The sequence below is a fragment of the Lipophrys pholis genome (assembly GCF_963383615.2).
Source record: "Lipophrys pholis genome assembly, chromosome: 1".
NCBI lineage: Eukaryota > Metazoa > Chordata > Actinopteri > Blenniiformes > Blenniidae > Lipophrys > Lipophrys pholis.
In genome coordinates, this window is record NC_137635.1 from 1,234,425 (window position 1) to 1,251,503 (window position 17,079).

Below are 17,079 nucleotides of genomic sequence, written 5' to 3' on the forward strand. Positions count from 1 at the left end.
CAGCTAATTAATACATCCTGGGAGTAACGAGGCACAGCTGAAGTCAATCAAGCATAATCTGGAGTAACTGGGATGATGCAGAGGAGACCTGAGGACAGAGCTCTGGGATCCTGAACTGAACACAGACTTGAACCAGACATGGACATTAAACAGAAACTAAAACCAAACAACATGAAACACGAGGACACCAGGGAGGATACCAGGGAATACAAGGGAAACCCAGTGCAGTGAAAACAAGGCAAAACATCAAATTAACGCCATCCCAGTATTTCCACTGGAACAAATGTAATGTGTACACAATGCACATGTGTAATGATGATCCTGAAATGTTCTGGAAACTTCCAGCTTTGGATTCTGTTTGATAATTTATTTACTAACAGCACCGATGTACCAGATGACAGTGGGAAATGCACCTTCTTTACAATAGGACATATATAACAACAATATGTCCATTGAAGGTTTTACGAAAATTAGGATCATTTAATGTCGCTGGATATACGGAGCACCCACCCTTCATTATCCTCAGTGTCAAAGTTACTAAAATAAAAAAAATAATATAAAAGTAAAATTACAAACAGCTTGAGTGTTATTACATTCAAAGCAAAAAAAGCAATCAAGAATAAGTTTGGAAATATTCCGAACTTGGAAATAGAAGGTGGTTCTGATTTGAGAGGAAATCGCAGCTTTAATGCGAGAGCATTCAGAACAATAACAAAATAATATTGTGTTAGAGTTTGTGATGTGAAATTGTGGAACAGACTGAGCGTGTTGTAATTTATAATTTTAATGTAGCAAAGTAAATTGCATTATGTAGATTAAGTTAAATTACTGTACATTCAAGAACAAAATAAATACTGCTTTATTTTGGTAATGTGAGTAATTGTAAGTTCCATCCCTGGTTAGAAAGAAAGACTTTAGGATGTAATTACGATGCAGCACTTCTTCATATCCTGCCTATTAACACATATCAGGACACTCTATGCATTGAAAGGGCATTAATGTGCCTTTTACCCACTGCAGCTGTAGTTCTGCTGCTACATTAATAACTGCTCATAAAATGTTTCATAAACCTGAACCCCAACTCAAGAATCCACCTGCAGGCTTGACATTTCCCTAAAGGGCCGTTTATTATCGTCGCTTTTCAGTCTGAGCTTGGCTGAGCGTTTTCTTACCTGCAGGCGGTGATGAGGGCACAGCTCAGACTTCAGACATCACCTCCGTGCATACATGTGTTGACACAATGAAACTGGATCATGTCAGCTGACTGGGAACAAGCTGTGATGCTCCAGTATCTAATCCGTAAACTGAAGGCTGATTTCATCCTCTGTGTATGTGAACATCCACACAGACTTGGAGGGCGTTATGTTTTACTTGTGTCGCTGGATGCAGAGGTCTGCTAGGCTGGTCTGCATTTCTCCAAAATGTGCATTGTTGCCTGTTTGCACCTTTGTGTTGCGATCATCACCCCCACTGTGAGACCGTCCAGCAGCAGCTGCTCACTTTCAAAAGAGGCCGAGGAAGGAGTGGCAACAAAATCGGATACGACACGATGGTGTAACAAATCACACAGTTAATGAGGCGTTTTATATCATTTTGTGGAGCTGGCATGACCGGCTCAGGAACAGTGTCTTTCATACAGATGGTGTGGATTTGTTGCCACAAACTGAACACATCAGAGTCTTGTTGTGATGTTGATGGATGTAGCGTGAAACAGAAGGGAAAATGATTTGTTAAAGCAGAAGCAGCTTTTCATTCTCTCCTCATCACTGCCGTCCGAGCCACAGAAAGAAAATGTCCAGGAGGGAGGGGGGCGGTGGTGGGGGGGATTTTGACTTCCTCTGCTTCCTGTGATGAAAGGAAGCAGCTCAGCTTTACAGTAAGTGGAGAGCACTGTTGAAGGGCCACACACCATCTTCAGCACCGATGTCAGCAATTTCATGAAATGTACGAGTGGCTTGATGTTCTGCCAGATGCACACACTTCTTCCTCCGTCTCTGAAGAAAGGAAAATCACGTTTGATCCAGTTTGATAACAGAACTGGGTCATGATTTGAGAAATGTTCCTCGCACCACAGCACGCACACACACACACACACACACACACACACACACACACACACACACACACACACACACACACACACACACACACACACACACACACACACACACACACACACACACACACACACACACACACACACACACACACACACACACAGCTTCCTTTGCCAGCTTAGTCTATGGCCTGCCAGCAGCTCCTCCACTGCCAATTAATTTTATTGGGAGTTAATCATATTATTTATGGTCATTAAGAACTAGCAGCCTTCTGAGGCGCTACACGGTCAACTCAAATGAGAGATCCCAGTGTGTACTTCAATCATGTGGCCTCCAAGTGCAACATTTTCACTTTTTGATTAATAAAAAAAACATTCTTGCTGTGAAATGACAATAAGGATGAAGTGTAAATTTTCAAATCGTATTTATTTTTGGCCATAGCAATGTGCCATTGTGTTTTAGTGATTTCTTAATCATCAACTTTTAAATGGTGTTTTGGGGGGGGGGGGGGCATTGGGGTGACGACCAATCTAGCTTTTTATTGATTAATATCGAAATGATGAATTGTGTATATGATTCTGTATTAATCTTAAGCTGTAATAAAAATAAGGTATGACTATATGCTGGCAGCCCCAATTGCAAACTCTTTTGCTTACAAACAAACTGGAATTCATGTATGATGCAACTCTGTAAAGGTGTTTTCTGGAATATTCTATTATTCATTTTATATTAAATACATCAATATCAGACTCACATCCATCTTTTTATGGTGCACAATGCAGCCTACAAGGCCCATAATTGAAGTAGACACATAGTTCTAGTATGTTTAGCTGGCCTCTTTTACGACGGTGACCAAAGGGAGTAATTGCACCAGAGTTGGCTCGTTGTCACAGTGGATATGTTTCCTGCTGAAACTTTGTTTTGACTTAATCTGATGCAAAACCAAGTTGGACAATTTAAGTACATCCATACCTAAAACAAGTAGATCAAACCAACAAAAGATGAAACCAAGGGGGCTTGAGAGTTCATTTGACTTTATTAGGGGATGTGAAGATCACAGGACAGCTAGCCATGCAAAGAACTAGCCTGGTAGTGTGCATCGAGGTGAGATGGGAGAGTCACCTGGTTGTACTGATCCTGAGCCAATCTGGGACGACAGTGTTCAGGAAGAGAATGGCGCGCGCAGATTGAAAACGGGCACTTTTATTTTCCTTTTTGTAAAAGCTGGAGTCCAAATTCTTTGCAAAAAGCCCATTTTTACATGTGTGGCTACACTGGAAATAAGCTGAATACAAAATAAAGTGAGTGACTAAAACTTGTTGTGCATAGTATCTGAAAAGATTTGTGCTGACAGGGTTAGGTGTTTATTGAGTACAGAGATGCATAAATAGGCAAGTGAGATCATAAATAATTTTCTGTAAGTTATAACCGTGAACTTAATGCCCTGAGTTGGCTTGTGGATAGCTGCAAACCTCCTGGTCTGAATGCTATTCAGAGCCAACGTATACAGTATCTATAAGGCTATGTACAAATACTGTCATATTTGTATTTACAGTTATTGCCTCAACAAAGGCAGCTTTTCCACTGCTTCACTTATAATATGATCAATAAGCCAAATTGTGTGAAGTGATTTAGCCTATCATCACCTTTAATTACCGCAGTCCCTCAGAACCAGAAATAATCATGTCATCTGAGGAAAAACTAAAAAACTAAACATAGTTTGGTACACAACTTTCTCCAAGAGTGAAAATTTGACAAAATTATTTTTTTTCCCTGCAAACTACAACACTGAATTTGGTTTTAAATCAATCGTCCTGTATTAGTTCTTTCCTCTCTGCTCTGAGAAGCAAGCGCAGGACAAATTCAAGACATATCACCATTCTCACGCTCGCATTGCACAACCACGTGATGGTGAATTCACAAAAGTTACATAGAGAGAGACAAAGTATCAGATTACAATGGCATGAAGCGGAGGCTCGTGGCTGATTCTTCGAGCTACATGGAACAGGGCAAGTTATAAAATCTGCTAGCGTGTAGAAGAGTGCGATTGAAGGGCATACTGGAAACTCCCCGAGGTACATGAAAAGCATTCGTCACACTGGAGCTGTGAAGAGCACAAATGTAATGTTTTATAATCATCAGCGAGTAATCTGAAACACAGAAAACCCCCAGTGCATGTGTGTGTCTGTGTGTTATGACTTGGACTGGATCAGGATGTAGCAGAGAAGACTTTTTACATTATGTAATACCTGAATCAGTTTCTAGTCAGACCGGAGGTGACGTGTATGTACATGATGAATCCGCATCATAACAGCCAAACGTGCACAATGTGAGCCGCAGTCTTTACACTCAGAACTCGGACTACTATGGCTCAAACCCTCGGGTTATTCTGCTGGAGTGTTTGAAACAATACAAGAAACCAAAAAAGTGCTTGCACAAGCAAATACAAGAAACAGTTTCCCCCACAATCTTTGTCCACAAACAAGGAAATAAGGACTGTTTGCTCACAAGGTCCTCGAGGCTTCAACATGCCTTGACATCATAATAAAGTAGTCCTCTCTCCTTTTTGTTTTTTATTCGCATGGCCTATGGAGATGGCTATTGAGGTAGCCAGACTTCCTGCACATGTATCCACTAAATGCTACATTTTTCTTGTGAGTGTTTATAAAACCACACAAAGTTCCAGTTGTGCTACAAGAAAAGTAGCTCTAAAAACTCTAGACAGACCCCCCCGTGTCTTTTAAGAGTCACTCTTTAAAGCCGTCTGCAGTAAAAAGCAAAGTTGCCTTTTGTCATCCACTGGAGTTGCTAATTTACTGCCACCTTTGGGAGGGGTGGAGGTGGGTGGTTGGTGGTCAGTGAGGTTCTTGGCTAAACACTCCTGAGTATTCCTCCCGCGTCAAACTGAGGGTCAAAGAAGAGGCGTGCCGCCATCATATTTCCAGCAGATACTTCACAGGGACCAGGCCTCTCTTCTTCCCGCTGCTCAGCCGGAGAAAACCGTCGGTCTCCTCGTTCTTCCCCACACAGATCTGCAGGGGGAGGGTCGGTGGGAGATTGAAGGGCAGAGAGAGAGAGAGAGAGAGAGAGGGAGGGAGGGAGGAAGGGAGGGAGCAGTATCGAAGCGTGAGGAGGGGCGAGTGACATTCAGTAATGTGAGCGAGTTTTTGGACTAAGGCGTAAAAAGTGAGCTCCACTGAAAGCCATCACATGCTGTTCTCTGTAATCTCAGCAGTTTTCTGCATTCATTTGCATACATTTTAAACTGTATGTGTGTGTGTGTGTGTATGTGCGTGTGCGAGTGCGTAGCGGGCGGAATTTTTTTTAATGCATTTTATGGTTGCTCACCTGGGCCTCTTTCACAGTCATCTGGCCTTTGTCTCGGTTGCCGTGGAAACCGGCGGTGACCTTCCACACACGCTCACCAGGACGGACCCGCTGTACAAAGTTGGCCGGGAAATATCCCACCTTGTCTCTGCTTTTCCCCTGGTAAACACACGCAAACATGGACAAACATATTAGCCTCTGTATTCCCTGTCGGGGCTGGACAGAATGGGGCGAAAGGTTATTAATTGCTTTCCGTATAAATCTTTATTGCAGTGGCTGGTTTGAGCCTCGGATTTGCTGCCATGTTTACAAAAGGAAACGACTGTATTTCAATCATCAGCCTGCTTGTGTTTCTACACCAACGGCATCCACAACACCGCTCACACTACAGTCCTTCACAGTCCTTGGCTGAGCGCGCGATAACCATCTTCGCGTTCGCATTTGTGTTTACTTCACCAGCTGCCCGAATATGCATTACATTTGTGTCGCAGCCACAAAAGTGAATTCAAACGAACCGTCACAATTAGCAAGAAAATGGAAATGAAAAGAGATTTCTGAGGTTTCTTGTTCCCTAATTAGCTGCATCGCCACCGCCAACACACTAAAATGTATTTGTGCTTGTGGGGCCCTAATCCCCAGTTTCTCTCCCTCATTCTCTCTCTCTGCAGACTCTGGCACACGAGCGTGGAAAGCCCATGAGTGCCGGAGTCACATGACTGCAAATTTAGCCATTTTGCTGGTGTTGGCTCCTCGCATGAGGCAAGAGCATGTTTACAGTGAAATCGCAGACGATTTATGTGGCGCTGAAATATCCGTTTTGGGCTGTTGATGCTTGTAGATTTCACTGCAACAGCATCACAATAGTTTGTGTCCTTTAAAGAAAAACACATTTTAAAAACACTAAATTATTTAAGCATTTCTTATTTCATATTCTCTCTGTAATAATTTTTTTTACTTAAATTACATCCCATTTCATGGTATTTTAAAAGGAGATCATTTTTACATCTTTTGAAGAGAGTCGTATGAAAAACTAGAGCCAAGACATACGTTTCACTCAATTCTGCTCAATCTGTACACTTTTATCAAATATTTGTTTGTAACTGGCCCTTTGTGCTCTGCAGAAGTCAAGCTCTTGTATTCCTCTTCATCTGACTGATAATGGCGATTCAATCAGTATCTCTTAGACACGGCAAAAGTAAATGTAAAATTAATGCACGCTGAAGCTGCAAAACAGTGGTATTATGTGCATCGTTTAGAATGATGAAGCCCACAAGACTCATAAATCCCTGGTCTGTCCTTGGGGATCATTTTCCTGATTCATAAAGCCACCCCGAAGCATCATAACCACGGTGACTCTGTCATTCAGTAGAAATAAATACATCAGTAAAGCAGCAGAGAAAAGTAGCAGTGTAACAACTCGTCTCTCCTGATAGCGGTGAAGGTTAAAATCTCTCAACGTCTCATTAAACACCAACTGCAATCTGTCTTCTCCTCTTCAAACTAACTAGCTTTGCTCACACTCCCACCTGCTCTCCTTCAAGCACATCCACACACTCTTCAGGCTGATTGTGTTTAAACAGCTGATTTGAATGAAGGAAGTTGAATTGTATAATTGAAGGCCATATGTGCGGCTCTTAGTGTAGCAGTCATTCCAAGGCAACCTGGTGATTCACGGTGATGATATTTTATTCACGTAAGCACAGATTTAGTGAGAAGAAAGACAGAAAATCTGAGGTTTGTAAAATATTCAGTGGATAGACAGCACTTCTGAGCGACTTCATTTCAAAGCCCACCTTCCACCAGTCCTCGTTGGAGTCATCTGTAACTTGAACTCTGTCACCAGGCCTGCAGGAAAATAAAAGAAAAAAGAAGACGATCAAACAAAATGCTTGAGGAGAGATTTTATACACTCATCAACATTCCCAAACAACACCATCTATAGCATTTGTCCCCAGACAGCCAACAGTTGTGTGGTGGTTAGAACGCTCACTTCAAAGCGAGATTAAGCAGATTGAGTCCAGGTTTAGGGGCTGGTTTGTGCAGAGTTCACGTTTGGATGGTTCTTGGGTGGTTCTGGGTTTAGAAGCAGCATTTAGAATCTAAAATGTTAAACACAATATTTGAACATGTTGGAAAATTTGCTTTTTTGCCGATTTGAACTAAAAGTTGGTTCCAACATCTAAGCTTTGTGGAAACTCATTCTCAGCTTCCTGTCAGATAAAGCGACAATAATGATCTAATTATCATGTAAATGATGGACCACAAGTCATTGAACAACTATTTTGCATTGTTTTATTGGGTTAAGTCCTCTATTCAAATACTTAAGCATCTCAGATATTGACACTCTGATTTCTTTAGTCATAAACTGAATATGTTTTAACTTTTGACTAAAGATAAATATAGCAATTTTCTTTCATGAATCTAGAGATGCAGTAGATTTATTTTCTTCTTACACTTTAAAGACTCAAGAAATTATTTCCTTGTCGCATCAAAAATAAGTAGAAAGTCTAATGTTTCATGACGCTTTGAACAGCATTTCTGAAGTTTTTAGATAAATATCGCTTAATTTAATATTCAAGTTGGTGTTTGCTAAAATCCTAAAAGCTTGAAAATGATTTGCTATTTGGTGTGATGTGGGAAGAAAGTATTGTTTTCTGTTTGCACAGTACTTTGATTCACATTATACTAATACTATAATACTAATAATAATAGGAGGCACGGTGTGTACAGGCCACACAGTGAGCATTTGACAAGATACTTTATATAATTTCTTCTCAAGAACAGTCTGAGAAGCCTCATATATTATTGGGTGAGAAGAATCGGCAGCATTGGCCAGACTGCGCTCATGACTGCATGACTTACCCGCATATGTCCTAACTTTTCTTCTTTTATGAATCGGATATTAACACTGTCCGTGTTAAGTAACACTTACTGGTGCAGTCACTGTGCACAGATGTATCCTCCAGATTACTGGTGGGAGTCCTACCACACTCAGCAGTTTGTTTTCCGCCTAGGAACAAACAAATCTCTCCCCCCCCCCAGTCATGCACTCAATGCAGCGGTTTGCCCTTCCCAAGATCCTAGATGCAAACTTCTACCATCACCCCGCTGAGGAGGCAGATGGTGTGTGAATGTCAGTAAGGGTTTTGTCCAGGTACACCAGCCATTCCCTCTCACCTGGCCACTACAATCAACACACAAGCACAATAAAACAGAGATGCTGGACTAACTGTAGTTCCAGGTCGTTCTTCTCCTGAGGCAGAAACTTGTAGAGTGCCACGTAGGTGTGGATGGAGTGAACCTCAACTCGCTTGGGCGTCTGAAAGATTTGGAGGAAGATTAAGAGATTATCTCTAGAAGTTTTGAAACTGCGTGAAACGGAAGGAGAGATTGACGGACTTTGACAAGAGTGCATTTGCAGCAAAAGAAAGAAACTGAAACAAGAGAGGACTGCTGACTACACACCTTCAGACTGACCCTGTCTTCTGAATCAGCCTTCTCGCTTTCAGGAGGAGTGAGCACTGCAGAGGTGGAAACGTTGAGATGGAGGAAAAAGAAAAGGAGTGAGGGGAATGATGAAATGCAAAAGACAGTGAAAGGTCACATGTGGGGGAAAAAGAAAAGAGAAAAAGAAGAAGTGAGTGAGGAAAAGAAACGAGATAGAGAAGAAAGAGAGAGCTTGTCACTTTGCAGCAATCGAGGAGAAGTGAAGGTCATTTACTGTAAAGTGGCAGCAGCACAAACACAGATGATCCCTTCTCCTGGGACGAAAGACAAAGAGGGAAAAGTACTGCCTGGTAACACACACACACACACACACACACACACACACACACACACACACACACACACACACACACACACACACACACACACACACACACACACACACACACACACACACACACACACACACACACACACACACACACACACACACACACACACACACACACACACACACACACACACACACACACACACACACACACACACACACACACACACACACACACACACACACACACACACACACACACACACACACACACACACACACACACACACACACACACACACACACACACACTACTGTAGTGTATGTTAATGTAGTGCTTTGACTCTCTGACATTTATGTCTTTAATACAAACATGTCACAACATTTAAGGGACTTTTAACATTTAATCTAAGACTACACTAAAAATAAAGCTTTTCCAACATTTGTGAACTGTGACTTTTTCATGTTTTTGAAAGGAAAGTAAACATTATATACGGAGTATATATACTGTGTATGTTGGTGCAGTTTTAATAACATGCACAGTAATTTGCTTGGTGTTTAGATCTTAGATTTCTGTAAAGTAAATGTGAAGCTATAGCAGGAAGATATTAGTTTAGCTTAGTTATAAAAAAAAAAAAAGGCTCCAATTGAAGTTTTCAAGAAAACCCAGGATATGTACTTTCTTGATCAGTCGGCATTCTTTCCCAAAGTACATCTGAAGTTACTCAAACCAGTTGAATAACTATTGATGCACAAGTTAAGAATTTCGGAGCAGAATCTAACATTTCTGAATTTTTCACAAGTTCTGTATCCTAATGGCCAGTAAAAGCATACACAGATTATTTTCAGTATCTGTGGCCTAACACTACCTTCAAAAGGCCAAATGTGTGAATCATGACACATTAAACCAAAAGTACGATGATTTCTGTTGTGCTTTAACTAAATCCACCAATCAACAGCCTTCAAGCTCAGAATTGACCATGTTGCATTTTATCCATTTAGTGCAAGATTCAATTCTCTGATTTACTTAGATTAATCATGTACGACACTTTCTAGGAAGAGGACTTTAATGGCGTTTCATCTCCTGTCCTGAAAAAGTCATGGTGACGGATACACCCCATTAAATCATAATCTCCTCAGTTGAAGCAGAAATAAATGAAGATAGGTAATTTAAAAATCTCAAATTGACTCGTACACTCACACAGCTACCATGGAAGGTGCTGAATCTCCATTGGAAGGGTTCAGTGTCTTGCCCATGGACACTTTGACACATGGAAAGGAGAGGTGTGGGATTGAAACTAGAAACTTGAGGCTGAAGTTGAGCCATGGTCCCAGTAATAATAAGTCTTTTTAGTGCCTGAGACCAGACCAGGTTTAGTAACTTAATCAAAACTACATTTTACACCTGTAAACTTTGGAAGTGATCTGAACCCAACAACACATTTGTAAAACAAGAAAATGAGAAAATGTAGTATTTGGCTGGTGAAGTCTTTTCACAAGGAAAACATAACCTTACACTCTGGAGCAGATGTTTATATTTCGAGGCAGAGCTCTGATTCTCACAATTCAGCCAACAGGATTATGTCCCGTCAAAAAATCCTCTTCGGAGCCGTCAAGGTGAGATAAGTGATTCAAGTGACTTGAGGAAAATAAATAAAAAGATGACATGACTTACTTCCTGGGATGTTTTCTTCCTCTGCAATCGGCTGGTTTTCTAGCTTCTCTTGCAGTTTTTCTTCCTGAGATCAAGACAAGGTTGCAGCCAGCAAAGTCAACAGTATTCTCAGTATGATTAATGTCAACGCGAGTTCACGTGAATGGCAGGGGCGGGCTGCCGACGTTACATGTGGCTGTGGTTTTTGTACCTCATGACAGGGTGATTCTGAGATACTGCCGAAGCTGGAGCGACTCATCTGAGCCAGTGACGTCCCGTAGCGCAGCGCCTCGTACACGGGGTCAACAACGCTGTTATCCGCCTCTGCAAGGAGCCGGATCGATTGAAACGGAGCGACATATGTGCAATTTTAAAAATGATTATTTCCTGACACACATAAACACAGCAGGCTGACAGGCATCAACGACTGAAGGTCATTACTCATCTAAGAAACCAGTCCATTTCATCACTTCCATCACTTACCCTGGGCAGCAGGAGCCTCTCGAACCACACCCAGAGTATCGCTGGTCAGCATGGGAGAGCTGAAGTTCCTCTTGAAGGCTCCACTCTGACACAGGAGAGAGAAAAGGGATAGCAGAGGAAAGAGAAATGTTACCCGAAGTGGTAAAAAGACCAAACAGCCAAGCGATGCCTTTCTGTCGGATAATCCCTGCGTGGTTTTATCGAGGGAAAAGTCAGCCTGCGGTAAATGTCACCAATGCTGAATCATAAAAACAATCAATCATGGATGTGCTGCAAAAGTTTTGCATGCTATCAAGAAACTATTCAAAGCAAGTTTTATTTCTTTTCTTTTCCAAACAAAAACAAGAAAAACACTCTACGGTACATTTACTAATGTGAGCTCTCACCAGCCACCTTGTTCAACTGGAGCAGCTCAGCAGCCAATCTTCAGGGTTTACAGAGAATGAGCCAAACAAGAGAAATATCCTGTGACAGACAGTTCTCCCGGCCTAAATGCCTTGTTAATGCTCGAGGTCAGGGGAGAATGGACCGTTTCGAGATAATCGAAAGATGACAGTAACTCAACTAACCGCTTGTTACAACTAAAGCAGAAAATCTTCAACACTTTGAACTTTGAAGCTGAGGGGCTACAAAAGCAGAAGACCACACGCTTCATCACTGCTGCCAGCTAAGAACAGCCGACTGAGGCTACAATTCACACAGACTCACCAAAATCAGAAGATTTGAAAAATAATTCCTGCCGAGACATTCAGATCGTAGGGTCAGAATCCAACATGAACAACAGGACAATATGGCTCCGTCCTGCCTTGTACCAGCAGTTCTGGCTGCTCGCGGTAGCGTACTAGTGAGGTACAGTTATGAAAGTGTTCACATTCAACAAAAGTATTCACAACACAAACTCGGGCCAAAAGTCTCCTTGGGACATTGAAAGTAACAAACATCTCAAAAACACTTGACATTTCTCAAGATTTCTTGTATAACTCTGTTATCTATTGTGTTTATTCAGCTGCCCCTCTTACACTTGTTGCCTTTAAAGTCATTGCAACTTTAGACTTTACTACTACTACCACTACTTCTTAACCCTTTAAGTGATCCTAGCTACAATCAGGATTTGATCCACATTTTTCGATGGATTATTCCTCTCATAATGAACTGACTAATCATTCATCAATAAAAGCTGTCTCAGCTCTGCTCCAATAAATTGCGACATGATCCGACTCTGCAGAAAGTCTGAAAATGAGCAAGTCATCACAATCAGGTGTGTTGGAGCAAAGAGATGCTGGAAGGTCTGTGATCCTCCAGGACCAGGATCTAATACCTCGGCTTTCACGCTCCAAAATACTCATTTGAGCAATTTTATAAGTTCATTACATGTTCCACTGTGCTCCATGGATTTCATAAAACGTCCAGTAAGTTTGTTTGCACAATGTCGAGCGGCTGTTCTAGTAGCATTTATTTCTAGAGGAAAGCTTGGGATAAAATGAGAAAAGGTCGCAAACCCTCAATGTACTACGGAAAAGCGCCGGTTTCAAGCTACAACAAAAGCTATTGCCAGGAAATGCTCCTCTTTAATATGTCACAGACTAAAATCCACACTTTTAAACATTACCTTGCTCTACAGTATGCAAATGGGTCGGGTGATCAGGTGAGTTGGACCAGGGAGACATTTAAAACAGGTGGGAATATTAAAAAAAAACTAAAAGAAAAAAGACAACAACAACAAAGAAACAGATGGCTCACACATAAGCCAACATTTTTCTAGTTAAAAAAAAGTATTTTAACTCAGCTCTAATGACTCCACTCATGTTCCTCCATTATGTGTTTAAAACAGTAAATTTATAATATCTTCCAGTAAATATTCTATCTTGTTTGTATATACTATTATTGTTAAACCCATTAATACCCAACAGAACCACCTTTTCTTTCCATTTCAATGCTCAAGTAGACGTTATAGCGAGGACAAGGTACTGAGCAGTATTAGATTGTATCAGAGAGTGGCAGCTCGGAGGGTTTTAATATAAACCCAGGACATTTGTCAAAGACACACACGAATGTCAACTTTATTTGTTGACCCATCCTCCTCTCTTCGGGGCTTTGAAGTAAATTACTGTTGTTGACACTTTTTTCATCTGAGCCCTCCAGTTTATGGCCTCCAGAAGGAACAAAAGTGCTCATGATAAATGAGCAGGCATTGCCTCAGTACCCCCCCCCCCCCCCTTTAATAACCTCTTGACGGAAACATAAACCTGACAGTAATGAGTTGACCTCCGCTCGCCTGACGGACACAAGAAAACGGTTTGAGCACCAAAATGAATCCCTTTGGTATATTTTACTGCCATGACACATTAAGGTTAGATCGGCCGTTGTGATGTATGACCAAATTACGGCGGTGGCATTATCACTGCCCACTTCATGATGGAAATAACACCCCCATAGCCTCAATAATTGCCCCCAAACGTTGCTGCACTCCTAATGCAGTGCTGCCAAACGCCTCCCCACCTTTCAGCTCGTCCACGCACATGTACCATTTCTATTAATTCACCTCAAAGGTTTGTCAAATTCAACCTGAGATCTGCGTCAGTATGACTTTGATATCCGATTGCGTTTCCTTATTTAGCCAGACAAACGTGTTTAACTGCAGTACATTAATCAAACAGAGGTAACATTACAAAGTCTGGCTGTTGACAGAAGAGGATGCGCTCAGTCCCAAAATAGAAAGACTTGATAAAGATAGAGTCTCAATTGTGTTTAATGTCTTTGTTTTTTATGCTAATTGAAACTTTGTGAAAAGCGTGATGCCACCAGGACATCTTTTTTCAGCGCTTTCTTACCTTTTTCTCTCAACAGTGCGGTCGGATTAGCCACCACGCAAAACACGTTTTCATCCAACATGACCTCAAATAACATTTATATGGAACATCATTATCAGACATGGAGCAACAGTATCAGAGATTAATAAAAATACATGTACCGTCTTGGGGGTAGGCGGCTGATCAATAACACTGTTCAATAATCAATATATATGTGTGTACATTATTGGGGAAAATAACACCATGGAAGTTTCACAATATACAACAGATCTAACTGCGGAGTTCAGAAGTCAGAGGTCAAATTGATGTCGGCTACCTTGAGTTTGACAAAGTGGTACAGAAGACGTACGAATATCTTAAACATTTGCAAATAAAAATGTCCAACATGGGAAAATGGCTTTTTCATGTTATGACTGGGATTTGAATCCATTATGGCCGTAAGCTAATTGTGTTACGATGTCCCAACAACCATCAAGAATACATAGATATTCAATTTATGATCGTATAAACCCTCCTGTGATGAACCCAGGATGGACCCTGTTTTTGACCAGTGTATGTGAAGTATGTCCGTTCACCGATTAATCAATTATCAACATATTTTAACTACAATCCATTTGATTTTCAACTCTTGAAGATTGAGAGTACAGAGACAGTCACATGCAGGAGAACCAGTGTTTCTCAGGCTTTTTCCTTATTAGTGCTTTAATTATCCCCGTTTCAATCTGTGTCTCGGTCTCCTTTACAAGAAAACACAGGGCACGATAATAAAACGGCTCTCTTTAAGTAAGGAAATGATTGCCTCATTTACCCTCGGTTCATGTTAAATAATGAGGGATAATTGAACTTCACTACCCTGTCATTGCCAAAAAAAAAATAGATGTACACGCAACTGGCAGGAGATGAAGCTATACATCGGTATCACAAGTTTGAAACCAAGAAAAAAAATGTAAGTATTACAGGATGTCAGCAAGGGGATGTGCATCATCACTGGAGAGTCTGGATATGGAAGTTTAGGAACGTAGAAAAGCTCAAGCTCTGTTCTGTTGAGATCAATTTTGGACCCTGATCACTGGAATGTGACAGAAGAGACTCGCACTAAATTGAGGGATGATGATCTTGTGTGTGTGTGTGTGTGTGTGTGTGTGTGTGTGTGTGTGTGTGTGTGTGTGTGTGTGGACAGCGTTTCTGCAGAGGCAATCTTTTTGTGCAGTGCTCAGCAAGCCCAGTCTTTCAATAAAACTGTAATACATCTTTAAGTTTAATTACCATTGATTACCAAAATGTTGTCACGATTCCAAAGTCATTTGAAGCCGTTTGATCCTGGAGATATTCTGAAGCAGTGTGCCATATATCAGTGGCCTCGGCAAATGTGCCCAGAATAAGCCAAAGGAAGCGCAGTCATCAATATTAGTTTTTCAGAATTAAAACACAGCTAATTTAGATAAAAATTCACTTTTGGCCTATTAGTTTTCATATTTTGTGTAGCTTCTTGTTAACAAGTGGAAATGAATGAAAAATAATGAATAACACAACAAGTAACAAAGGTACTCTGTAAGTCTTTTATTTCGTAATGTCTTATGTAAAAGTACCCCTTGTGTGTGAAGAGTTCTTTAGAGTCTTTTGTGAACTGAGGTTCCTTTGAATTTCTCTGTTTGATAATAACTGATTAAAAATGACTGAAGTAGTTATTTTCCCCAAACTCCACCAAATACTGCCTGAAGCCACAACATATCTCAAAAACTTAGAAAACAGCCTAAAAACTTTCATATTTAGTATTGCTGATCACATAAAATATATATATTTTTTGCATTCATGAAATTAAAAAGCTCCTGATATTTCATCACAGCTTATTCTCTTTTCTCTAAGAATCTTTTCTTAAAAAAATAAAAAAATAAAATACATGAAGAACTCAAAGAGCTGCAAACCTGTAATAAGATGCAACGTGAAGGTGGCATGGAGAATTACAAAACAAATTAACATATGATTTAAGGAGGTGCTGATAGACAATGTTCTCACGTACCATCATGTTGAACATTATAATTAAGTTATTCATTACAAGCTACTTAAATCAAAGCTTTTTGATGTAACATTGCATCAACACTGTGTAACGTCAATGACTCTAATGAAATAAATAATAATAATTTAATTCCATTCTCATCTATTCATTCATGACCCACTAGAATATAAGTGATTTCATTGGAAAAAATTAATAAATGAGAGGTTTGCATCAAAATGTAATATTTCACAGCACTTAGCCGTCCTCCATCCATAGGAATTACTTACTTTATGGATTACTTGCAACGATCCATTCCAGATTAGTCACACTGAGTCAGCCTGCTTCTCCGGGTCTCTGTTGTTAATGGACACGGCCCCTGCAGCAGTGAGCCTCTGTCTGGCCTCCACTCATCCCCAGAGTGTATCTCGCACTTCTGCTCAGAAAAGCAACTTCTTCCCACATTCTCCACAACTAATTTCTCTCTACATTATGCTGAACGCTCAAATTTTAAATGTACTTTTTTTTTTTTTGCTACAACTGCCGTGATTTAATTAGAATCCAAACAACATTTCACAAATGATCTTTTTGTATACGACTGCGATGGATGAATCACTCCAGTTGAGTGGGTGAACTCCGGACCTTAACATACATCAACGTGGCCTCAGACTCCCTCCACCTCCAGGAAAAAGCCTAATCCTTGCTTTTGATGAGTGCGCAGTGATCGAAGAGGACACAGCCGAAGGCTTGGCGATAGCCTGCCGTGTCATATCCTCGAGGGATTGTGTGTGCCTCAAACACACTGAATTTCACACTGAATTAGCCAGACCAGCTGGTACAGAGAGATATTGATTTTCCAACAGAGTTGAGAGGGGAGGAAGGAAATGTAGCGCCCAGACAAGAGAGAGGAAGAGAGAAGGGCGTTGTGTGAGAGGAGCAGCACATGCAGGAGGAAGGACAAAAAGGCTGAGTGAAGA

At 40.9% G+C, this 17,079-nt stretch overlaps 1 protein-coding gene across 1 annotated transcript in view; it reads right to left on the bottom strand.

The window, feature by feature from the left end:
* Positions 1 to 3,076: 3,076 nt before the first annotated feature.
* Positions 3,077 to 17,079, bottom strand: part of LOC308118499 (SH3 and cysteine-rich domain-containing protein 2-like) — a gene marked incomplete at its 5' end in the record, with an annotated part of 29,000 nt that continues 14,997 nt past the window's right edge. Inside the window, 8 exons of the mRNA XM_080477945.1 lie at positions 3,077 to 5,089; positions 5,406 to 5,543; positions 7,178 to 7,229; positions 8,615 to 8,703; positions 8,850 to 8,905; positions 10,838 to 10,901; positions 11,028 to 11,140; positions 11,300 to 11,384. Of these exons, the coding sequence (XP_080334071.1) occupies positions 4,991 to 5,089; positions 5,406 to 5,543; positions 7,178 to 7,229; positions 8,615 to 8,703; positions 8,850 to 8,905; positions 10,838 to 10,901; positions 11,028 to 11,140; positions 11,300 to 11,384 (696 nt within the window). The 3' untranslated portion in view covers positions 3,077 to 4,990. The remainder of the gene's footprint in view (positions 5,090 to 5,405; positions 5,544 to 7,177; positions 7,230 to 8,614; positions 8,704 to 8,849; positions 8,906 to 10,837; positions 10,902 to 11,027; positions 11,141 to 11,299; positions 11,385 to 17,079) is intronic.